This window comes from Sus scrofa, chromosome 6 (genome assembly GCF_054392235.1).
Source record: "Sus scrofa isolate SSC_HxYL_T2T_F1_AM1 chromosome 6, Sscrofa_HxYL_maternal_Yorkshire_Landrace_v2.0, whole genome shotgun sequence".
Classification (NCBI taxonomy): domain Eukaryota; kingdom Metazoa; phylum Chordata; class Mammalia; order Artiodactyla; family Suidae; genus Sus; species Sus scrofa.
This window is the reverse complement of record NC_139388.1, coordinates 110,270,924-110,297,404: the sequence shown is the minus strand read 5'-3', so window position 1 is coordinate 110,297,404 and position 26,481 is coordinate 110,270,924. Positions and strand designations below refer to the sequence as shown.

General features: G+C 43.3%; 1 protein-coding gene across 2 annotated transcripts in view; it reads right to left on the bottom strand.

Annotated features, from left to right (window-relative positions):
• The window catches only part of COLEC12 (collectin subfamily member 12), a 192,002-nt gene extending 181,881 nt beyond the window's left edge, over positions 1-10,121 (bottom strand). For both annotated transcript variants that reach the window (XM_021096156.2, XM_084964305.1), the window contains exon 1: positions 9,970-10,121. In XM_021096156.2, the coding sequence (XP_020951815.1) occupies positions 9,970-9,976 (7 nt within the window). In that variant the 5' untranslated portion in view covers positions 9,977-10,121. The remainder of the gene's footprint in view (positions 1-9,969) is intronic.
• Between the last annotated feature and the right edge of the window lie 16,360 nt (positions 10,122-26,481).

Here is a 26,481-nt window from a genome sequence, read left to right as displayed (position 1 = left end):
GAATTATCTTTATGTCTTTGGGCTATAAAAACTGAAGACAGACATTCTTTAACTTTGATTTAACCCTAGGATCCATAGTGATAATATCCACCTTGGTTTTATAGCTTTATGATATAAAGCATGATGTGGCCCCCTGTATAGTTTGCTTTTGCCCCAGGGGCATTTCTGAGCCACAGCTGTTAAGTCTCCTGAAGTGAATGAGCTCAGTTCAGTATAAGAAAGTGTCAAGATCATGACCGTGGGGTAATCAGATCTGCCTTCCATTCAGCTGCTTCCAGGTCTCCCTAGACCCCACCCCAAATGGATAAAGGAGTTTGTAGGGATTTAAATACTCTATATTTAAATACTCTACATGTAAATAGATTATTCCAAATATTACAAGAGACTTTTTGATGACTCAGCTGCTTTCTGAATTTTACATTTCACAGTAATAGGATCACTTTTTGGTTCAATAGTATATAGGTTTGAGGATTTTTTTTTTTTCTTTTTAGGGCCACACCCATGGCATGCGGAGGTTCCCAGGCTAGGGATCAAATTGGAGCTATAGCTGCTGGCCTACGCCACAGCCACAGCAATGCAGGATCCAAGCCACGTCTGCGACCTACACCACAGCTCACGGCAATGCCAGATCCTTAATCCACTGATTGAGGCGAGGGATCAAACCTGCAACCTCATGGTTACTAGTCAGATTCATTCATGCTGTGCCAGGATAGAAACTCTGGGGGTTTTTTTAATGTTAAAATTGGAAAGACATAAAATGTCTCCAATGTCTGGCACAACTTGTAATTCAGATGCTTATAACAAAACAGCAGATAGTTGCTTTCTTCCTTTACAGTTCCACAAAATTGAAGAGATTTTCTGGTAACTTTTACTTCTAAATTGGTAGTGGGGGCGAAACAAGATTTCCTCCAGCAGCCCACTTCAACAACTTAAAAAGGAAATAAATATGAGACTCAAAACACTGACCCTGTCCCATCTCTCCTTCACGGGGAACTACAGGGGAGGTGATAGGCCTCCCTTTCTTTCATGAGGGACCTGCTCAACTCATCAGGATGGTCAGGCAGAGCCAGGATGAGGACCTGAGTCCCTCCCCCACATTTTATAAGGCATCAAATGCACGGGTCATTTGGCAAGAAAACGAACGCCATCCATTACTCTGGAGGCATGCGGAAAAAATAAGTAGTCTTTGTTTAAAAGCAAAACAAAAACAGATATATCTGCTTTGTTCTGAAATCATTTAACTTTCTATTTAGGTTATCCAAACAATTAGACCAAAGTAATAGACTGTAATTAGGTACAAAGGATGGACCCAGACTGAGCTTAGGAGACAAAGTTTGAGAAAACTTTGAATTTTATGTTTTCTCACCTCCCACACTGAAATGTCCTACTTGAAGGTTTCAGGGTGGCCCTGATACACCATTTGCCTCTGATTACTGTTAGAGTAATGTAATTTGAAATAGGAAACATAATTTGAGAGAGTGAATCAGCTTGAGCCTCCCCCGCAAAGGAAAACATCCCTGTTTTCAGCCCTCTCCTCCTCTGTCATCCAGCAGCATTTATCTGAACCTCAAACAAGGCGCTTGCCATCTTCTACCTTGGATCCCATGTATTCTGCATAAGTCCTACTCTGCCCATCAGACCTCAAGCATCTTGAGGACAGAGGCTATATACATACTAAATATTTGACTATGTTTCAATAATACACTAAACAAAGAATATCTGACTATATTTAATATAAAGAATATTTGAATACATTTAAATAATATACTACATAAAGGACAAATGAAAGCTGGCTAGGACTTGGTGGCCCAATTTTAAATAATAAATAAAATAGAAATATGACAGCTTAATAGAAAGGAATACTACTAATGAAGGAGACATGATGTCACATGCTTTAAAAAAGCACAAATACAATACATCTGTCCTAATTATTTAGAGACGAATTTGTTTTATGTTTTGATTCTTTGATGTCACATTCTTACTGGATAAACCTGGACCGTGGATTTGAAATATAGATCTTTGAAAATATGATGTTCACCATCAGTAGGCACCTGAACCCTAGTGCTCTTGGAAAATTAGTGCTCTGAGGTAAATTAAATGTATTTGCACATATTTACCAATTTCCTACCACTATCGTAACAGGTGAGAAAATGGTACCATTCCCACTATAGTTACAAACATCACTATACATATGGTCCATGCCCTTTTAGTAGGGGTGATTTCTGACTGCATGACAATGACAATAATGCAAGTGATGATAGCCGGAGATGGGCCAACTGCAACACTGCTTCCCATACAGAGCACAGCATCCTCCTGCCTCTAAGGTCACCCACCCCAACACACCTCTGTGATTTGAAAATTACTTTCAAATCAAAACTGAACTTTCTTCTTCACAGTAGAAATTCTATCACTTGATTAACTTAACATAACTGGCTTATAATTGGCAATTCTATTGCTGCCTGGAAAAAGCAGCAGGTGATAATTACATGGTATTCCAAAGACCAATATGTCTTGCATTCTCTTTAAGTGCTAGATACCATTCTAAACAATAGAGCTTGTAGTTCCCATCGTCAGTGGGTTCGGAACCCAACTAGAATTCATGAGGACTCAGGTTCAATCCCTGGCCTTGCTCAGTAGGTTAAGGATCTGGCACTGCCGTCAGCTGTGGTGTAGGTCACACACTCAACTCGGATCTGGCATTACTATGGCTGTGGTGTAAGCTGGCAGCTGCAGCTCTGATTTGACCCCTAGCCTGGGAATATCCATATGCTGCAGGTGTGGCCCTAGAAAGACCAAAAAAAAAAAAAAAAAAAAACCCCACAATGGAGCTCTACTAATCTATTTTATCTTCAGAATAAATCAACAAAGTGAAAATAAAACAAACAAACAAAAAATTTTAATGGACCCCCTCAGATGCCATTGTCATCCCCCATTTGACAGATAAGGAAACTGGGGGCTCCAGGAAGCTAAATTGTTTGCATGCAGTCACCAGGCCCTCTCATTTCAGATCCCACAATCCTCATCACCACACTAGAACCATCAGGTTCACTGGGAACACTACATGTAATTATATTTTCTGAAATGGTAGTATTTTAAAATATGTATTATCAATTATGAATTAGGACAATTTTGCCTTTGAGTAATAAAATGTCATATAAATATCAGCTAGTTTCCAAACATCTTTATGTCACAAGAAAGTGACTTAGGCCCAAAGAAGTACAGATATTTCCACATACCAATATCAAGTTAGTTTTGTCACATAGTGTCAAAGGTCCAACCTCTTAGGCAAGTGCATATGACTTCATGTGATACTGACTTACAGTCCCTAATGGCTCAGGAAAATAAGGGAGGCATAGTTAATATACCCAAGTCCAATAAATAAAATTTTTTTTGTCTTTTTAGGGCAGCATCCGTGGCATATGGAGGTTCCCAGGCTAGGGGTCAACCATCGGAGCTGTAGCCACTGGCCTACACTACCGCCACAACACCACCAGATCCAAGCCGTGTCTGCGACCTACACCACAGCTTATAGCAATGCCGGATCCTTAACTCACTGAGCAAGGTCAGGGATCGAACCTGCGTCCTCATGGATGCCAGTCAGATTCGTTTCCACTGAGCCATGACGGGAACTCCAAATAAATTAATTTTTAAACGTTCTCCCATGTTGAAAAATACATATCCTTTATATTTTTCAAGAGTATTGACTGAATATTTGTAATAAATTCAAGGGTTAAGAAATCTCCTAGGATCTCTTTGGAATTTTAAATTGGGATTACTAATTTCTGCTTACATTGGCTTTCACTGCTATATAATTATGAAACTTCCTTAAGCAATCAGCAGGATCTGTTAAAGATAATATATTGGGGAGTTCCGACTGTGGCACAGTGGGTTAAGAATCTGACAGCAGCAGCAGGTTGCTGCAGAGGTGCAGATTCAGTCCCTGGCCCAGGAACTTCCATGTGCCACTGGTGCAGCCGTTAAACAAAACAAAACAAAACAAACCTTCAAACATCATTCACTTAAATAAAAACCAAATCACTGCTTGATAGAAAAGTTACTTCCCACAAGCTTTGGATGGTTTGTGTGGTTAGAAACTGTTATCAGCAGTAAAGACAGATACTCTCTATGAAGAATGTCAGGACCTCCCTATCCCTTGTTTAAGATGTTTATTTATCATTATTATTATTATTATTACTGATCACCTACTAGTGGTTACAGTCTGTTCTTGAAAATGGCACATCTGATCATGTTTTTTTGTCTCACAGCAAACCTGTGGGCAAGACAGTGCAGGGACCATTTTTAGAATTTATGGCTTCAATTGGTTGTTCACACTCATTCAATCAGTCACAAGAAAACCTCCTAGCAGATAAATTCTACACATGGCAGCCACCCCAGAATCTGCCTCATCTCTGCAGGAGCTCCAGCCTAGAGATGCCTCTGGCAGCAGAAGGGCACAGCAATTTCTTCGACCTTTGATGCCAGGCTATTGAGGTCCAAACCCAGACAGTAGCACCTTCTGCACCCTGCTCACTCAGTATCTGGTGGAATGTGGCACACAGTAGGTGCTTAACAAAGATGTGTTTACTGAATGAAACATGAGAGTGTGGCTAAGAGGGAACCTTAGAGATAAAACGTGGATTCTGGAATCAGTCTGTCTAAATTTAAATATTCATTTCCCTACTGGCTAGCTGGATGCCCTTAGACAAGTAACTCTATTTCAGAGTTCCCATTGTGGCTCAGCAGTAATGAATCTGACTAATATCCATGAGGACTTGGGTTCAATCTCTGACCTCGCTCAGTGGGTTAAAGATCCAGCATTGCCGTGAGCTATACCCATGGTGTAGATGGAAGACGCAACTTGGATCCTACATTGCTGTGGCTATGGCATAGGCTGGCAACTACAGCTCCAATTTGACTTATAGCCTGGGAACAACCAAAAAAAAAAAAAAAAAGTAACGCAAACTCTCTGAGCCTAAGCTTTCTTATCTGTACAATGAAGAAGGAAAAAAATGTCTGGCATGGCCAATGCTCAATAAATATTAACATCATTAAAAGGGAAAATATTAAGTGGGGAGATTAATCGGTCCATCAGTCATGCCTGAGAAGTTTTTTTCATGATCAAACCATGCTATAGACCCACCTCGTCCCTGTCATTTATCTGCCAACTCATGACCCTGTTCCCTGCCCCCAGGCTATAGACAGGAATTCCAGCAGCTCAGAGAACCTGTGCCCTTGGAACAGCAGAGGAACAGAAGATGCAAAGGGTACAGCCGACCCCATGGTGATGGTAGACTCTCTGATTACCCCAACGACCTAGAACGCTGTCCCCTGGCCCCCAACTGCCTCATCCATTTCACTCAGATTCACCCACTAAAAGCAGGAGGACTGAAATTTGCCACCACTCTGGGCTCCTCTCCCAGCAACCCACCCCCCTTCTTCCACTACGGGGAGACATGTGGATCAGACTTTCCCCCTGAGAGATCACTCACGTGCTGGGTTTACACGAGGCGAAAACAGACTTTTTCTATCACAAAACTTAAATGTCTTTTATTCCCATTTGGAAACTAATATTTCAAGGGCCATTTAACTTACCTTGGCAGCAGCTGCATCAATGGTTTTGAAATAATGTTTTACTGAGAATAGGCATTAATTCGGAAAATTAGACACCTAGTTATGCTACAGCTTTTCCCATTCACACCGTTATCACTGCATGGTGGGGGGAGGGGGAATGGGAACAATCTTGGAAAATTGCAAAGGAGACCACGGGGAAGATCTATACTTAGCAATAATTAAACCTGAGCTTAAGAATGTCAAGCATTTTCAAACTAGTAAAAAGTCAAAAGTGTAATTGGATTGTAAATGTCCTCCCAAGGAAATGCAGGCCCAATTCCCAAATGGTGAAAGGAAAAAGCCTTCACTTTGTTTCTACTTCCCTGCAGAAAACATGATTCCTTCCATGCTAAATGCAGTCAGCCCTTAGGTGCTTGTTCCCTTATCCCAATTAAGGACAAGACATCTCAGAGAGATACCAGGAAAGCAAGGAGACCATGGATCTGGGAAAACCACAGGCAGTTGGAGAAATATACTGCTTACTAGTGCATTTTTAAAGTATTATTGCCAGGGAGTTCCCATCGTGGCACAGCAGAAACGAATCCGACTAGGAACCATGAGGTTGCGGGTGTGATACCTGGCCTCACTCAGTGGGTTAAGGATCCGGTCTTGCCGTGACCTGTGGCGTAGGCTAGTGGCAACAGCTCCGATTAGACCCCTAGCCTGGGAACTTCCATATGCCTCTGGTGCAGCCCTAAAAAGACAAAAAGAGAGAGAAAAAAGTATTATTGCCAAGCAGCATTTCAGAAATTTCACATACAAAAGCACAAAAATAAGCAGCTAGATGCTATGTTTTGATGGCACCAACTTTCTTCCTCTATTAAATTAGAACAGTGCTTTGAACCCCCGTGGTCTCGTGTGCTGGTGGTTGTTTTCAGATGTCTCTTAGGCAACGAGTGCTGTTGCATTAAAACGCACCAACATTCTCAACTTTCAGAACCAGAAATGTGATTTCGTAATGACACACCTAACTCTAGAGGAGTCAGATTCCTCCATAAAGAATGTGAATATTTATCCAACACCATGAGATTTATGGTGCAGTACAGCTAATTGAAAATGTAACTGGAAATAAATTAAAACCAACTTCATGTTTTAAGCAGTTTGCAAGACTTCAAGTATTGCGGCAATGAAGCAAGTAATTTTCTTCTGGAAAATATATAATGATGTCATTATTTTGGTACTTGTGACTCCAGAGATGGGAGAAATAGAAGAGACATATTTGCTGAATGCAACAGATAGGTGGCGCTGTGGCCCATGGCAGACCTGGAATTAGACTCCAAGGGCCTGGGGTTTTACAAAGGCTGTATCCCACCTTTAAACATCAGAAATAGAAAGTGAAGTAAGTATCTTGAAAAGACATCTGACTCACATAGTAGCTACATTTTTGCTTTGGCAAAAAAAAGAAAAAAAAAAAACTTCTAAGGTATCCACTAATTTTCTATTTGGCTAAAGAATGTTTTAGGTTAAAACTTTAAGTATTGCAAGGCTTGTCACTGACTTTTATCATTTAGGGAAATCAAATTCTAATGAAACACTGGTGTTTGTTTGTTTTTTATGGGCACACCTGCAGCATATGGAAGTTCCCAGGCCAGGGATCTAACCTGGGCCTTAGCAGTGACCAGAACCACTACAGTCAGATTCGGGGGGTGGGGGGGCGAACCCTCAGCATATGGAGGTTCCCAGGCTAGGGGTCAAGTCGGAGCTGTAGCTTCTGGCCTACACCACAACTACAGCAACACCAGATCCGACCTTCATCTGCAACCTACACCACAGCTCATGGCAATGCCAGATCCTTAACCCATTGAGTGAGGCCAGGGATCAAACCTGCGTCCTCACTGACCCTAGTCAGATTTGTTTCCACTGTGCCACAAAAGGAACGCCTGCAGTTGGATTCTTAACCCACTGCGCCACAGATGGAACTCCAAACATTGCCTTTCTTAAACATAGTGAGTTAATAGCTATACGACATAATCACAAACCCATGGAAAATCCTGCATTGGTTACCTATAGAAAATTGTCAAAATAATTCTACTTGGTAAAGGCAGCTTTCCTTTTTGGCTAAAACACACTTTGCTTGGCTTCAGAAGCCTTGTGTCCGATTTCTTGGTTCCATCCCTTCTTGGCTGCTGCACCAACTTTGAATTACTCGGCAACTTAACTCTCAGATTCACTTATCTACTAGTCCAGAGGTTATCATACCTATTGTCCTAGGTCTCTCCAAGCCTCACTGGGAAACTGGCAAAGCTTGTCTTTGGACACCTACCACCCTCCTCCTTGCTGGTGCCTATTTCTTCTAGATTCCGGGTTTCCACATCTATCATGTAGGGATTAAAACACCTACCTCCTAGAGTGGTTAAGAGGATTCATGGAGAGATTGCTTGTAGAGCACAGCAGCTGGCACTAAGTAGGTACTAAAAAATTCTTACTCTCTTCTTTCTTCCCCACTTCACCAACCAGACAAATAAGTGCAAATTATACAGCAAGAGTTGATAAGCAAACCTCTTACAGAATATTTTGTTTTAAAAGAGGCTTAAAAGTGACTAGTTTACCCCGGGGCTCACCAGTCCCTCCGACCTCTCTCCCACTGAGACAGAAGGTAAGTGGGGCCTTTTCCACAGTGCCCAGACCAGAGCGGGTAAGCAATGAGCCTTCTCCAGGAGGTCTGCAAGCTGGTCCAGAATGCAGTGTAAATTTCACAAAAACTATGTTTAGACTTGTAGGTGTGTTTTTCCATTGCAGATTTGAATTAACAGTGAAAAATACCCCAAAATGCAATAACAGTCATTGACCCAGTCAAAAGCATAACAAGATTTTCAAGGTTTAGGAATCCACATGGGAGCTGATGAAATGAGTAGCTGGCTTATCTTGCCAAGAGTTCAAAAATCTACTGGCCACAGTAACCAGCAATGAGAAGATTAACTTCTGGCTAAAAATGATAGTAACTGAGCCCCAGAGTAATGTTTAGCCACAGGAACACTTTCCTTTCTGGGAGGATCCTTCAATCAGCGCTAAGCAAAGAAAGTGTGAGAGTTTCCTAGAATGTAATTGAGCAAAGAGAAACTGAGGTGGAGAAAGAAGGAAAACAAGCCAAGGTGTTTTGCAATTCTTGAGCCAGAGTGTACATCACGTCTTTTGTTTCTCTAGCCCTCGGGTGGGCCCCTTTCCACCTTCTCAGGGTCTCCAGAGGAGGACACAGGACTCCCTTGAAAGGAGAACTAATTGGTAAGACATTATTGCTCCGGAGTGTTTAGTGTGAACTGCCTTCCAGAGGAACCCAGAGCCAAAAGTTACTCTTCAAGTCTGCGAGGCTCCTGGGGCGCAACGCTTGCAAGTCAAAGCGGTCGCATCGCGTGGTCTCTGGTGGCTTGAAACTCAGTCCCTGCGGTCAGATGGCATTTAGCACCCAGCCCCCTCACTCCCGTCCAGCGCGGGGACTTAAAAGTGTTACCCTAGCCCAAGACCAGGACTCCAGTCTTGTGTAAACACCTCGCCGGCCCATCCCCAAACGATCCCCTTGGATGCCTCTGCTGTGATGATTTATCTCGCATATAAATCTGGATTCTGCTGAAAAATCTTCGTGTTTTTACGTTTAGACGGCGGCCCTGCGAAGCCCTTCTCCTCGCGATTGCGTTTAAAGGTACGATAACATCTGACACGTCCCCAAAACCGACCTGCAGAGGACACCGCCCGGGCGACGATTAATGAGGTGACTCTGTCACCCCTGAACACACGTGGGCACAACTCCGGAGGCGGCACATGGAAAGGACGCGGAACCGAAGGCGTTATTTTCCAGTCAGTGGGTCTGATGGCGAAAGATGCCAACCAAACTCACTCCCCGAGCTAGATGAACTCCTCGGGCACCTAATCATTGCCAGATGTGGGGAGGGCGCACCGAGAACATCCCCGAGTCCCAGAAAAAACACCCGGCCGGCAGCCCGTTCACTTCTGGGTTAGGGAAACGGCAACAGCGGGGAGGAGAGAGGACCCTGAAGAGAGCCGGTAGGGCTGCAGAGCCGAGAACGGACTGGCGCGGGGTGGGGGGGTGGGGAGGTGCATGATGGTGCCGCCACTCTCCTGGGTATATTTTTTCAATAAAAAGTTGGGAACTGGAATCTGTAAACAATGACTTGGGGCTTCAAACTACTTTGCAGACACTATGCAGAAGGGAATACTTGCACGCTTCAAAACCCCAACCTCTAGGTCTCCGTCGGTACCCAACTCCCGAGCCCTTAGGGGCCGGGGGCGCCCCAAGGGTGCGCGCACAAAGTGGGCGCCGGGTCTCCCCCAGGACTACGCGCAGAGAAAGTCCGCGCAGGATGCACCTCTGCCGCTTTCCTCGCGCCCAGGAGCCCGCCCTACCTTTCATGGTGACGGAGGAGACGCACCGCCAGCCGGGGAGCTCCGCGCCGCCAAGGAAGTTCGCGCTGAGCAGCGGGTCAGTGCGCGCCCATGGCAGCCCCCGCGCGTCGGCCGTCTGCGCTCCAGCCCTCCCTTCCCGCTCCGCGCTCTGTGCCGCTGGGCCGCCGCGCGCGCCGCTCACCCCGGGCGGGAGGCGCCGCTCCCGCCAGCGCCCCTCCCCCTGGCCCGGCCGCCGGGGCGCGCGAGCCGCCGCGCCCACGCCCCCCTCGCGCCCTCCCGCGCGCGCCCCGCCCGCAGGTCGGCGTCCGCCCCTGCCCCGCCGCAGCTCGCAGGCTCCCTCTTTTTAGCGTTAGACCAGAAGCGGGGCGACGTCGGAGGAAAGCGTCTTCCAGGGTGGTCAGCGCTCACCCTCGGGGTGGGCAGAACATGCTGCGGCTGGGCTTGTTTCTAGACTCCAGACTACCTAGAGTGTGGAGAGGACTAGGAGCAGCAGCGTCACGGGGGCACAAAGTTAGCTCTTCCCGTCCCCAAACGGCTCTGGGCACGGAGGGTTAGAGGATCAAAGAGGGGCGCGAACGTCCTGGGGCTCGAAGTTTCCAAGTGCGCTTGTTGATGCTCAAAGGGGCACAAGGAATCGTGCTCACTGTCTCCCGGGAAGAGCTGTCGCTGAATCCGCAGTCACCATTAGATGCTCTCCCTGAAGAATTCGGAGCAGGATTATAACTGCTGGACTTCAAGAAGAGAGAGACGAACAGACCCACCACACTCCCCTTGGTTAGAAAAGTCTTCCTCCCACCCACAGCCCCTGAAAAGACCAGGTTGACGCCAGTTTTACTAGGAAAGGAGGCTGGGCTGTTGAGCGGCTTCATAATGAGTGCTTTTCATTGTGGCTCATCATGTTGCTTCTCTGTGTTTATCATTCCTTTCAGAAACTCTCCTAAGCAGACCCATTGCTTTGGTGCTTTAACTGCAAAAGCTAAGTGATGAGTGGAGTTGGGGTGCGGGGGAGCGGGAGGAGGGAAGTGTGGAGGAACTTCCTTCAATGAAGAAATAAAAAAAGGGAGTTCCCGTCGTGGCGCAGTGATTAACGAATCCGACTAAGAACCATGAGGTTGCCGGTTCAGTCCCTGCCCTTGCTCAGTGGGTTATCGATCCGGCATTGCCGTGAGCTCTGGTGTAGGTTGCAGACGCGGCTCGGATTCCGTGTTGCTGTGGCTCTGGCGTAGGCCGGTGGCTACAGCTCCAATTGGACCCCTAGCCTGGGAACCTCCATATGCCGCGGGAGCGGCCCAAGAAATAGCAAAAAGACAAAAAAAAAAAAAAAAAAAAAGAAATAAAAGACTTGTGCGCTTGCTAGCGCACCAAAAACTATACAGTTCTGGCTGGGCAGTGGTCACAGCTTTTCAGATTTCCACTCCTGAAGACTTGGTAACAGGGTGTCACCAGCCCATTGATTCATTGTAAACAGGGAACGCTCTGCTCTAGTAAAAGGCAGTGCCCAGAAATGAATACATTCTAAAATATTTCACAGACTCTCCATTCCAAAAGCTTTCTGTTTTGAACATTAGGGGGAAACTTGTCCATGACTGGCAAAGAAAAAGATGAAAACGCAGTTTTTTCACTTTGGGGGGGGTGTTGGTGAAACTATAGGGTCCCTGAAGATTACTCCAGAGATTTTCTCCAAAGTACCTGCCTTGTTTTGCACAGCAAACAGGATGGAATAAGCCCATCAGTTTCTTTGAATAATCTCTCCAACTGAAAAATGGAGAGAATTTTGGCTCCGATATTCGAATAGAAAAAAATCATTTTAAAAACCTAAAATAGCTATGACACCAAAAACACAGTCAACAAAAGAAGTATACTGGATTTCATCAAAATGAAAAACTTTTGTGCATCAAAGACACTATCAGCAGAATGAAAAGGCAACCCACAGAATGGGAGAAAATATTTGCAAACCATATATCTGATAAGGGGTTAATATCCAGAATATGTAAAGAACCCCTATTACTCAACAACAAGAAAAAAACCAACCCAAATAAAAAATGGGCAAATAACTCAAATAGACATTTCTCCAGAGAGAATATACAAATGACCATAAGCATATGGGAAGATATTCAATATCACTAATGATTAGGAAAATGCAAATCAAAACCACAATGAGATAACACTTCACACTCAGAACAATGACCATTACACAAAAATTTTCAGAAATTTCGGAGTTCTCATTGTGGCTCAGTGGGTTAAGAACACAACTAGTATCCATGAAGATGCGGGTTTGATCCCTGGCCTCAATCAACAGGTTAAGGATCTGGGGTTGCTGCAAGCTGCAGCATAGCTCACAGATGTGTCTCAGACCTGGCATTGCTGTGGCTGTGGCATAGGCTGGCAGCTGCAGCTCCAATTTGACCCCTAGCCCGAGAACTTCCATTTGCTGCAGGTGCCTCCCTTAAAAAAATAAAGAAAAAAATTTTACACAGAAAAATAGCAAGTGTTGGCAAAGATGTGAAGAAATTAGAACTTAGAACCCTAGTGCATTGGTGGTAGGAATATAAAATGATGCAGCCACTATGGAAAACAGTATGGTGGTTTCTCTAAAAATTAAAGTTACCATATGATCCAGCAATAAGATCCAAAAGCAATCTTTTGGATATATGCCCCAAAATGTTGAAAGCAGAGACTCAGATATTTGTACACCCATGTTCATAGCAGCATTATTAACAGCAGCCAAAAAGTGGAAGCACCCAAAGTGTCCATCAGTGGATAAATGGATGAAATAAATATGGCACATACTAGCAATGAAATATTATTCAGCCTTACAAAGGAAAAAAGTTCTCAGAGTTCACTGGTGGTTCAGCAGGTTAAGGATCCGCCATTGTCACTGCTGTGGCATGGGTTTGATCCCTGGCCCAGGAACTTCAGAATGTCTCAGGTACAGATGAAATGCTGACACATGCTACATAAGTGAACCCTGAGGGCATTACGCTAAGTGAAATAAGCCATTCACAAGATTACCAATACTGTATGGCTCCACTTATACAAGGTCCCAAGAGTAGTCAAATTCATGGAGACAAAAAGTAGAATGGTGGTTTCCAGGAGGAGCTGGCTGGGAGGGAATGGGGAGTAGCTATTTAGTGGGAACAGAATTTTAATTTGCAAGATGCTAACAGTTCTGTAGTTGGATGGTGGTGATGTTTGTGCAATAATGTACACGTATTTAATGCCACTGAACTGTACACCTTAAAAGGTTAGGATGGTAAGTTTTATGCAATGTGTATTTTAATACACACACAATCTAACAGAAGAATTATGGGGTTGGGAAAAAAATCCACAAAAACTGTTGGCTACAATGGGCGAAACTGACAGACTGGCTGATGAAGCTCAGCACCTCTTTAGAGGAAGTTCTAAGAGGGGCTTCTGTGAGATTGATTGAGCCCCAGCACGTGAAGCCCCAAGGTCCCCAGCTCGGTGCCTCCTCTGAGCCCCACTCTGAAGTATACAGGGGCTGAAGCGTGTGGTCACATGCACATCATCAGCTGACCAAGATGTCTCTGGTCCAGAGCTCTGGGAAGAGCCGAGGATTGAGCTGGGACCCAGGGAGAGAAAGAATGGTGTGGTTGGAAAGGACCAAGTCACGCTGGTGAAGACGCCTTGCACTCTACAGCAGAAATGGGCTGCAGTGCCTTCAGCTGGTACCCAAGTCTCCCAGCTCCAGAATCATCAGCCGCGCCCTTCAATCACATTACCTTCAAAACACTAGAGAAGACGTCTCATTTCATCCTCACCCCACCCCCTGTGCTAGTATCACCTTTTTACTGATGAAAGATCTCAGTTGCCCTTGCCTCCTCCCTTTCCCTCAACCCCATCCTCACCAAGCTCTGCTTCCTCCTTCAAAATACATTTCACAGACCACTTCTTTCCATCTCCACCCCACCCCCTATGAAGAGACCACAGTAGCCCATCTGTGATTCTGCCATAATTCTCCAAGTGGCCCACCGTTGCTCCCTCGAAGCCTACCTCATCAGATATGAATGCCCTCAGCTTCCTTGTCCATAAGCATCTGCTTTTTCCTATAAAAAAATAAAATCATTTTCCTATAAATAATCATTTTTATCTCCTCCTCTCCCATCTTTGAAATTAATTTACTTATACACTTGATCCTACCCTCTCTACTTGGCCTCTCTGACTCCAGTCTTGCTTCCTTGAATCTGTTCACCCTGTACAGCCTAAACATTTCTAAAATGCAAATCTGATCCTGTCACTCTCCTACTTAAAACTTAAGTTCAATGGTTTGACCTCAGGCTAAAGTCTCAAACTCAGCTTACCAGGGTCTCTATGACTGGACCCGTATTTATCTCTCTGGCTTCAGCTCACATTCCCCTCTGTGCTCTATGCTTTAGCCCACACTTTTTTTGTTTTAACTTCCTCTTTCTGTCTCACGTCTTAGCCTTCAAATACCCCATTTCCTGCTGGAAGCACTTTTCCCCAGGCCCACCCTTTCATTACCTAACTTAAATTTCTGGCCCAGTTTAATCTTCCTCTTCTCCCTAAAGTAGTTTATTGTTCCCACCCACCCAACCTGTGCCTCTGTAGCAAACTGCATTCCACACTGTCTTCTAGAATAGTGACTCTCGCACTGGCTGCAAGCTCCATGAAGACAGGGACTACGTGGATCCCATTCAGCGCTGAACCGCAGACCAACGTGTACAAATAAGTATATGAATTAAGTCTCCCTAGATCACATGTTGTTATTTGACCCCTTTCTCACATCTTCAAACCTCCCTAAACCTCCATATAAGCTCACATCTTCCCATCTCATAAAGTTCCTCAGATCCTATTTTCCATGAAATACGCCACTTTTGTTTGACCTGTGATTTACTACCCAAGTCGAGGCCTCCTGACATCACAAAAACTGCTCTTGTGGCTGCCACGAGACCTCCTGCTTATCGAATCCATGATTCTCCTTCTGGGCTTTATCCTACTGAACTTTATCCCACTACTATGCTTATCTTGCTGGTCATCGTTTTTATTCATTTACTAATTGATTTTTTCAATTCATGTTTGTAATCGCTCCCTTCATTTTCTCGTTCCTATTTCTCCACCTGCCCTAAGCTGTTGGATTTCATCTGTGGCCATCTTTTCTTCGGCCTCCACAAGCTCTCCTTAGGTGGCCATCTAAAACTTCAACCACACTGCCTCCCATTTGGGGCTGGGAAGTGAAAAAGGCAACAGAACTTCATGGGAAAACTTTAAACCATACTTGAGCCTCCTTTGTATTCCAACTTGTTCTCTGTCATTCCCCATTATGGAGTAACTACCTTAGTGAGTCACTTCTTGCACGGGTTAATTTTATTAACTCAGGTTAATATTTTGAAATTAATAAATACATAATTTAATAAATGATTACATTATTAAATTGCCCCTTTCTGCAGTGCCTTCAGCCTGCAGCCCAGTTGTCTAAGCTAGAACACAAGCATCATCTTAAAGCCTCTCCCTTTCCTTCAATCGTACCATTCACATCCTCTCAACACTGCCCTGATTCAACTTGTTTTCATAAAGTGCAGAAGGTTGTGCTTCAGCTCAGACCTTTGAATCAGAATCCTTCAGGGGTAAACTTGGTTGTTTCTGTTTTCTAAGCTCCCCAGCTGATTTTCGTGCTCACTAAACTCAGCTTCTTAAGAGAAGGACCATGTCTTCTTCATCTTTGTAACAATAGCTTCTAGCAATTAACATTCAATGAAAGTCTGGGGAATTCTCATTGTGGCTCAGCGGTAATGAACCCAACTAGGATTCATGAGGGTGTGGGTTTGATCCCTGGCCTTGCTCAGTGGGTCAATGATCTGGCGTGGCCCTGAGCTGTGGTGTAGGTCACAGACGTGGCTTGGCTTGGATCTGGAGTTGCTGTGGCTGTGGCATGGCCAGCAGCTATAGCTCCAATTCAACCCCTAGCCTGGGAACTTCCATATGCTACGGATGCAGCCCTAAAAAACAAACCAAAAAAATTCAATAAAAGTCTGGATAAATGGGAAAAGGTTAATAATGGAGGGAACTGCAGACCAGGGAAAACAAAGTGCATGGCACCCCCCCCCCCCCGTTAGGATAGCCATCAATGGATGATACCCCGTGCTCTGAATGAAGCCTTTGAATATGGCAGGAGGATGAGCTGCTTTTTTGAGAAGGATATTGGCTTCTACAGCATGGTTATGTGAGTCACTTCATATTCTCTTCCATACTTGACAAAGAATAAACCTTGCTTACCAGAGGAGCTGCTGTGCAATTAAGCAAGTCCACTGAAATGTTCTGACCCTGTAAAGAGACTAATGGTGTTACAGTGGACACCAGGTGTTATGTTTCCATCCTCTGAGATGTAATTATGCCTGAGATCTGCATGAAGTTTGGGGTGGGTTTTTTGTTTGTTTGTTTGTTTGTTTGTTTTTTGGATAAGAAAGAGCTTTTAGGTCTTTACAAGTTTATAGTTTTGTCACCTAGTGTTTCTGTTTCTTTAGTTTTTAAATAAACTTAAGGTTTTTGAAAGGAGGCTCTGACGGAGAGCTATTTTCTCTGGTTGACCAAAAAGCCAATATTTTATTCCTTTCTTGTTTCATGGTTCAGAGGATCAGTCTGCAATTTTTCCTCTCATCCGCCACAAGGCCACTGACGGTTCTCAGGACTGCTACAGGAGCCTATTTGTTTGTGTGTGTGTGTTTACTTTTCAGGGCCGAACCTGCGGCGTATGGAAGTTCCCAGGCTTGGGGTCTAATCAGAGCTGCAGCTGCCTGCCACAGCCACAGCAACATCAGATCTGAGCTACATCTATGACCCACACTGCAGCTCACGGCAACACTGGATCCTTAACACACCGAGGGAAGTCAGGGATCAAACCTGCATGCTCATGGATACCAGTTGGGTTTGTTTCTGCTGAGCCACAACAGGAACTCCAGGGAGCCTCTTTTTAATGTCAGTGTAAAGGCAAGGGCCCAGAGAAACAGAAACAGAGAAAAAGAAACGGGATCTCTGCATCTCAGCATGGAGACCTGGGTACACCACAGGGAAAGCTACATTCCCCTCATCAGGACCTACCAAGTATGAGGCAGATGGCCAGTGGTTCCATTCCAACCCAAAATGTTAATGAGTGTTTTCTCATTAGGTTTCAGGTGTGTTACACCTGGACATCGCAGACAGTTGACCTATATGAAGAAGGTTTTCAGAGTTTTTTTGTTGCCCTATTAAGGCAGCACGTGTCTTTTGAGGTGGCATAGATGAGAGGGACTTACTCGTTTTATCTTCCAAAGGGTCTTATTCATTCGTTCTGGTGGAGATGAAGCATGTTGAGCCAAGCCACAAGCTGGCAATCCACAGAGTTTGACTCCAGGCCCTGTTTTGTTATCAGGTGCCGCTCTCATTAGGGCCAGCCTCTGACATCTCAAAGCCTAAGTAGTCTCACTGTAAAATGAAAGGTTTTAGACTCATTTCCAAGGTCTTTTTGGCTCAAAAACCTTAACATGAAATATATATCAATATTATTTAGTAGAGAATAAACACACAGTGTGGAAGTTGGAAATTCAGACAGAGTTTGGAGATGTATATATGTTTGTGTGTATATATCTGTAGCTGATCACTGATTTGTATATATGTGTGTGTATACATATATATACATATATATGTAGCTGATAACTTTTTAAAATATTGGATGAGCTCAGAGTTATACTTTTGTCCATATATTCATGCTGGTATTCCCAGTACAGAATAAGCATTCAGTAAATGTTTGTTGAATGATTAAATGAATGAATATGTAAACACAACTGAAACAGAGAAGCTGTTTCATCTGCCCTTCAGTTCTCACCTATCTTTAAAGTGAGCCTCTTCATTATGGTAACAACAGTAGCTATAGCTGACATTTACTGAGTGCTTTCCGTGTTCTAGATCCCATGGTTAGCCCTTCAAGCACAATATCTTAGTTACCCGATTCAGAAAATACTTGGGATTTTAGGGAAACCATTTAACTTTGAGTATCAATTTGATCATCTGAGAAATGAGGACAATAACATCTATCTTGCAATATTTGGGGGGAGGGATTAGAGGGAATGCTTTAAAATCCCTCAAACACTACCTGTACCTTAGGAGACATGTAATAGTTTTCTCATAATTCTCTACCTTCTATTTTGCTTTTTTGTTTTTGTTTTGTCTTTTCTGGGGCCGCACCTGCGGCATATGGAGGTTCCCATGCCAGGGAGCTGTAGCCACCGGCTTACACCACAGCAACGCCAGATCCAAGCCAAGTCTAATGGCCTACACCACAGCCACAACAATGCCAGATCCAAGCCAAGTCTAATGACCTACACCACAGCTCACAGCAATGCCGGATCCTTAACCCACTGAGCAAGGCCAGAGATCCAACCCGCAACCTCATGGTTCCTTGTCAGATTCGTTAATCACTGAGCCACAACGGAAACCCCTATATTGCTTTTTAAAGTACAACAGAAGACCAAATTGATCAAAGGCAAAATAATTTCATTCAATTATTTTATGTGAAATAATAATTTGGCTGGGTAGGGAAGAGCCTAGTAAAACTAACTTAACGTCTGAATGATGGAATAGCTTCTTTTTTTTTTCCTTTTTAGGGCCACACTCACAGCATATGGAGGTTCCCAGGCTAGGAGTCCAGTTGGAGCTATGGCCGCTGGCCTACATCACAGCCACAGCAATGCAGGATCTGAGCCGCATCTGTGACATACACCACAGGTCACAGCAACCACAGGTCACAGCAACGCCCACCGAGCAAGGCCAGGGATAGAGCCTGTGTCCTCATGGGTACTAGTCAGGTTCATTTCTGCTGAGCCACGACTGGAACCCCAATCTGAATGATGGAATAGCTTTAAAGAGACAGTTTCATTTTTAAGAGGAATCAAGTACAAAAATAGTGGAGATCCAAAAAAAAAAAAAATACTCTAAGAGATAGATTAAAATGTTTATAATTCACATGTTCATTGTTACTAAGTATGGTGTGCACAAGATATTTGAACTTAATCTGTTCTCTAAAGTAATTTAAACATTAACTTTACGAATTTTGTTTATACTATAATTTGATTAATAATGGTGGAAAGGTAAACTTCTGCTAAGCCTTTGTCAAAATTGTTATAAATTCCAAATAAGTATATCAAGATTGGTGAGGTTTCACAGTACAGTTTTATTCGTATGTGGTATTATCTGTTGATATTACAGTCTTTCAAGACTGGCAAAATTGTATTTTACCCTTTACTTCTTATAAATAACTAGCTATTTTCATTGGAGTTTTGGACTCCTATAAATATCTTACACTACATTTTTTATTCAAGGCCAAGATCCAGTAATTTTTTCCGCTTAATTTATATTTTTCATTGAGACAATACATTATCTTGAATTTAAATTTTACTGTACCTTGAATGTGCTTTCTTAGCACTTAATAATAGTATAGGGAGGAGTTCCCGTCATGGCGCAGTGGTTAACGAATCCGACTAGGAACCATGAGGTTACGGGTTCGGTCCCTGCCCTTGCTCAGTGGGTTAACGATCTGGCATTGCCGTGAGCTGTGGTGTAGGTTGCAGACGTGGCTCGGATCCTGCGTTGCTGTGGCTCTGGCTTAGGCCGGTGGCTACAGCTCCAATTGGACCCCTAGGCTGGGAACCTCCATATGCCGCGGGAGCGGCCCAAGAAATAGCAAAAAGACAAAAAAAAAAAAAAAAATAATAATAATAGTATAGGGAGTTCCGGTTGTGGAGCAGTGGAAACGAATCCAACTAGTAACTATGAGATTTCGGGTTCGATGCCTGACCTCACTCAGTGAGTTAAGGATCCAGCGTTGCCATGACACAGCTCAGATCTGGCATTGCTGTGGCTGTGGCGTAGGCTGGCAGCTGTATCTCCGATTAGACCCCTAGCCTGGTAACCTCCATATGCCCCAGGTGGGGCCCTAAAAAGAAAAAAAAAAAAAGAAAAAAAAAAAACAATAGTGAATATCAATGTTCTAAAAGATTTACTTAAAAATAAAGAGCATCAAGGAGTTCCCCTGTGATGCAGCAGATTAAGGATCTGGCGTTGTCTCCAAAGTGTTGAGGGTTCTATCCCAGGCCCAGTGCAGAGGGTTAAGGATCCAATGCTGCAGCTGTGGCATAGCTGGCAGCTGCAGCTTGGATTCGATCCCTGGCCTGGGAGTTTCCATATGCCGTAGGTGCAGCCTAAATAAATAAATAAATAAGGAGCATCAAAAACTGCAAATAGGAGTTCCTGTCGTGGCTCAGTGGAAACAAAATCCGACTAGTATCCATGAGGATGCGGGTTCGATCCCTGGCCTTGCTCAGTGGGTTAAGGATCCGGTGTTGCCATGAGCCGTGATGTAGGTCTCAGACATGGCTCGGATCCCAAGTTGCTGTGGCTCTGATGTAGGCTGGCAGCTGTAGCTCCACTTTGACTCCTAACCCCAACTTCCATATGCCACTGGTACGGCCCTAAAAAGCAAAATAAGGGGAGTGGGGGACAGATCATGGTTTCTCAGGGTCAGCAAAAAAAAAAAAAAAAAAAAAAAAAAAAAAAAGTGAAAAAGCAAAACGAAAGTGCAAATAATTTGTTAAATATGATCTTTTCAAAGGTTTTTTTGTTTTCTGAATTTGAAAGATATTTATTGTCAATTGCTCCCACAATGAAGTGAATTCTTATATGGCCCATTAAGTCAATCTACTCTACAGATTTTTTAAGTTGTAGATTTCCAATCCCACACAATTAAAATATTTATTATTTCCTATAATGGAAGCTAAAGCCTAAAAGAGTTTTACAACTTTTCTGAGCCCAAGTCAAGAATAAGTTTCTATTAAGATTCCTGTTGAATGTGTTCAAAACAAGCATGATTTTCTAAGAATTAGAGTTTAGCTGAATGAACAACTTGAGACTGAAAAGAAAGAATAGGGATTTTATAACTAAATCTAGGACGCTGTAGAAATATAGGAATGCAGATCATTCTTACATCCTATTTAATACCTCCTATGAGAAAATATGGCTAATGAAATCTTTTATCATATATTAGAATCTTAGATTCTAAGAAGCTTTAAGGAAACTGCCTACAAGTCAAAACCCAGGGTCTTGCTCATAGCTGGCTCTGCTGGGTATGGAAGTGCCCTGGGCAGCTCACTCCCCATTTTCCTAGCAACTACTCCTGACCTTCTTCTCAAAGACCCTGCCTGACACCCACTCTCCTATTCTCAGCAGAAGTCCTCATTTCCTCCTTTGGAGAAAATCAGAGGTTATCTGGCAGGAAGCCCTTCCAGTTCCTGCACTCTCCCCCCCACCCCCAGCCCTCTACAACTTATCTCTCTCAGCACCTGGCCTCACCACTTCCTCTCCTTATCACCAGGAAGAGGCGTCTTATCTGTCATTCAGGGCTCCATCCACCTTCCATCCGCATCTATTATTATTCCCTCCCTCTCTCTTGTGGTTTCTGCCTTTATTTCTTCCACTCCTCTTTCCATCAGAGCCAAGCTGTTGAAGTCGGCTACACTTGCAATGTCCACTTCCAGGATCTGTTCCCTCTTTAGACATGGCCACACCTCTGGGGCCACACAGTGGCACCAGCTCTGCTATAACCAAGGTCATTCAAGCCATTCAAACCACCAAATCCAATGGGCAACCAGCTCCACCCTTGGCTCCTTAACTTCTCTTCTGTTGACACTAAACTTCTTGAATCTCCCTCTGCCCTCGGATAGATGTCATCACGGCTCTGATTCTCGCACCAACTCCTCATTCTTTACTCTTGGTCTTCACTGTGGCTCCACTTTATCCGCCTTGCCTCAAAGTAAAGTTGCTCCCAAGGATCCTGCCATCAGTTCTACCTCCCATAACTCAATCATTTTCCATTTCTTTTTTTTAAAATTACTGCATTTATCCTTTTATTTATTCATTCAATACATGTTAACAAGTGCTGACTGTAAGCCAGAAATGGGACATTGAAAACAAAAAAGCTTCTTTCCCTTCTGTAATTTTTCTTCACATATGTACACTACTTTATAGGGAATGGATGAGTAACAAGGACCTACTGCAGAGCACAGGGAAGTCTACTCAATACTCTGTTGTGACCTATATGGGAAAAGAATGGGAAAAGGAATGGACATATATGTATCTGTATAACTAATTCACTTTGCTGTACACCTGAAACTAACACAACATTGTAAGTTAACTGTACTTTAATAAAGGAGTTTCCATTTTGGCTCAGTGGTTAACGAACTCGACTAGTATTCATGAGGATGTGCGTTCCATCTCTGGCCTTGCTCAGTGGGTTAAGGATCTGGTGTTGCTGTGAGCTGTGGTATAGGTTGCAGACATGGCTCCGGTCCCGCATTGCTGTGGCTGTGGCATAAGCGGGCGGCTTCAGCTGCGATTGGACCCCTAGCCTGGTAACTTCCATATGCCGTGGGTGCGGCCCTAAAAAACAAAACAACAGAAACCAAAAAGAAACTATACTCTAATACAATTTTTAAAAACAACAATGTTCCATTTCTGATGACCTCAGTTTCCTACCTGGACTTCTCTGAGCTCCAACACAAATGTCCAAACGCTTGCTAGATATTTCAAAACTTTCCCCTTTCACGTAGAGCTTCAAATTTACCAGCATGAAATTCATAGTAGTTGCTTTTGCTTTTAAAAATATATATCATCTCTTCTTATTCTTGACATTATTTATACCTTCTACCTGCTAGAGGTTTATTTACTTCAAAGAAACAGTTTTGATGATGTTGTATCATCTACTATCTGTCTTTATTTCTCTATTTTATCTCTGCACTTATCCTTATTAAATTTTTTTTTTTTTTGCTATTTCGTTGGGCCGCTCCCGCAGCATAAGGAGGTTCCCAGGCTAGGGGTGGAATCGGAGCTGTAGCCACTGGCCTACGCCAGAGCCACAGCAACATGGGATCCGAGCCGCCTCTGCAACCTACACCACAGCTCACGGCAACGCCGGAACCTTGACCCACTGAGCAAGGGCAGGGATCTAACCCGCAACCTCATGGTTCCTAGTCGGATTCATTAACCACTGCGCCACGACGGGAACTCCCTTATTAATTTTTATTATGATTTTCCTTTGGTTTTACTCTGCTGTTTTTCCTAGTTTTTGTTTTTAGTTGAATGCTAACTCGTGTAATTTTCTTAAACTTTTTCATTGATGGAGTTAAGGATTGTGGTAGATACTTGTCATTCTTTCGGAGTGTTTAGCACCTGAATCTCCCTACTATGTTCAGTTAATTCCCTACCACCAGGTGAGTATTGAAGGGAGGTAATGGTTCTTCCCACCGTAGAAGCAAAAAAGCCACATATTTGTTTTCTCCACTTATCAAGGTATAGAACATGCATTGCCAGTTACTATCTCCCAACAATTTAGCTTCTGACAAATATTGCTGCTCAAGAGAAATTTATCAGCCTAATTGCCATTTCTTCGCTTTTGACCTATATTTTCTGACAGATTTTTAGGATTTCAGATTGGACTTCTAAATGCCTTTTTAGAGTTTGGGATTAGTAGATGCAAGCTATTACATTTAGAATGGATGAGCAATGAGATCCTCCTGTATAACCCTCCTGTATATACAGGGTCTCTGGGGATAGACCATGATGGAAGATAATATAAGAAAGGGAATGCATGTATATGTATGACTGGGTCACTTTGCTGCACACCAGGGATTGGTACAACATTGTAAATCAACCATAGTTTAATAAAAATATTTTTTAAAATTTTAAGAAGAATATGTTAAAAAAAAAAATAAGATGAAGTAAATGCCTTTTTAGGCTAACTAGCCAAGCCAAGATTTTACCAGCAATACTTGTAGATTTTGGTGAATTTCTCTTGGGAAACTATTGAAGTAGACATACCATAAAACAGTCATTGCTTAAAAGTTTGCATTAAAAACTCTTACTTAATGTTAATTTATTTGTTCTTAGCAATCGTGTTTGGATTACTTACAAAAGCTTCATTTGACATTAGACAACATCAGTCATATGCTAAATTATTTTTCTGGCTGACAAATTTGTAACAGAGATAACATGAGCATATTTAACTTTTAGTAAGCCTACGTAGAATAACAGTATGCTTATCATTGATAACTCTAAAGATATGTCTGATGAATTAAACCAACATCCTTAAACTAGATTTTATGTACTGAAAATTATCCTAGATCACATGAACTTGAAAAACATTTGAATTAGTTCCTATCCTATTTTCTGAGAATGTAGTTTATATGTGTTTAAGCCAATTAAATAGAGCTCTTTACAAATTAATTTTAGCAATACCATACAGAGCTAGAAAATATCATATCCATAATATACCCATATAGACATACATTAAGTATTCAGATACAAACAGAGATCATGTGGCTTTCATTTTAAAATGTCTGGCCATGAATCAAGTATAACAATATAAAACTCACTAGCTATAAATAACTATTTGGAATAAGTTAAGTTTATCTGCTCAGAGGGCTGAAGTTTTTTGTGCTAATACTTGTGGAGAAGGTCCTTAAGATTTGCCTTTGTTCTTGAATAGATTCTGGAAAAAGGTGTTTCTATAGCAGTTTGTTTTTTATTTTCATTTTATTTTATTTTACTTTTTAGGGCCACACCCACAGCATATGGAGGTTCTGAGGCTAGGGGTCAAATCAGAGCTATAACTGCTGGCCGATGCCACAGCCACAGCAATGGAGGGTCCGAGCTGCATTTGCGACCTATACCACAGCTCACGGCAATGCCAGATGCTTAACCCACAGAGTGAGGCCAGGGGTCGAACCTGCATCCTCATGGATGCTAGTCAGATTTGTTAACTGCTGAGCCACGATGGGAACTCCCAGCAGTTTGTTTTTTAAAGGCCTCTTTTTCCTTTTTTTTTTTTCTTTTTTTCCTGTCTTAGGAATTGGGGATGATTAAGATAAGAGTTCCTGGAAAGGTTACAAGCCTTTTGAGATAGATATGGGAGGTTTGGGGATTGGTGGAAAGGAATGGGTGGAATTTGAACCATTTGTAGAGGTTCATTTCCAGTTGCTCTCAGTTCCTCAAAGAATTGGGTTGTGACTTAGCTGACGTCATAGATTGATTCACTCATCTGACTTCATCATCCTCAATTTGTCCTTTCCCTCTGGGTAAACAATTTTAATTTAAGGGAGAAGGCCTAAAATGTTTTTCTATCAAGCTCTGAAAACCAGCTATATTTATTCCCTAAATAATCTCAGGAGGTGATCCATTTACAAAAATTTGAGGATCCTCCCTGGTTTTAAGAAATTCTTTAACTATGGCCCTTAGTTCAGCTTTTGACTTAAGGAGTGAAAGCTACCTCAAGCTTGCCTGTGGCCTCAGGCGATCTTATTTTCAAAGGCAACTGTTTAATAGTCTCCTCCAAGTAGAAAGGCAATTCAGGTGAGAACTGATAAAAGTGAGGACTCAGAAAAAGAAGGCCAGAGAGGAGCAGTGGGGGTCACATTGTCTCAGCATCCTCCCGCTTAGACAGCTCCCTGGATTTTGACTTTACATTAGCCTTTTACAACAGATCTCTCAATGAAGCTAATTGGAATTTTGAAAACTTTTAGAGGCTTTTTTTTTTTTTTTTTGGCCTTTTGGCTTTTTGTCTTTTTAGGGCTGCACCCGCGGCATATGGAGGTTCCCAGGCTAGGGGTCTAATTGGAGCTATAGCCACCGGCCTACGCCACAGCCACAACAATGCCAGATCCGAGATGCATTTGTGACCTACACCACAGCTCATGGCAGCACTGGATCCTTAACCCACTGAGCAAGGCCAGGGATCAAATCACAACCTCAGGAGTTCTCTCATGGCCTAGTGGGTTGAGGCTCCTGCATCTCACTGCTGTGGCTCTGGTTGCAGCTGTGTGGCGTGGGTTCGATCCCTGGCCCAGGAACTTCCACATACTGCCTGTGTGGCAAACAAAACAAAAACAAGAAGAAAACCATATGGATTCCCATGGAGTTCTCGTTGTGGCTCAGTGGTTAGTGAATCCGACCAGGAACCATGAGGTTGCGGGTTCGATCCCTGGCCTTTCTCAGTGGGTTAAGGATCCGGCGCACCATGAACTGTGGTGTAGGTTGTAGGCGCAGCTCGGATCCTCCGTTGCTGTGGCTCTGGTGTAGGCCGGCAGCAACAGCTCCAATTAGACCCCTAGCCTGGGAACCTCCATATGCCACGGGAGCAGCCCTAGAAAAAGCAAAAAGACAAACTGCAACCTCATGGTTCCTAGTCAGATTTGTTTCCGCTGCGCCACCACGAGAACTTCTAGAGTTTCCTGCATACCAATTAAAAATAGGTCTTCCATTCTGTTTGATTTGAAAGCCATGGCTTTTAAGCACACTTTTTAAATGATCTTATCTAATGGGGACCTTCCTTCTAATGGCTATTAGGATTCCCCTGAGGACTACTGCAGCTCAGTAGGACCCTAGAGTGCAACCCACACTTCTGTCCAGCCATGTTTTTTAGCCCCTCCACCCCTGCCCTAAACGAAAGGTAAC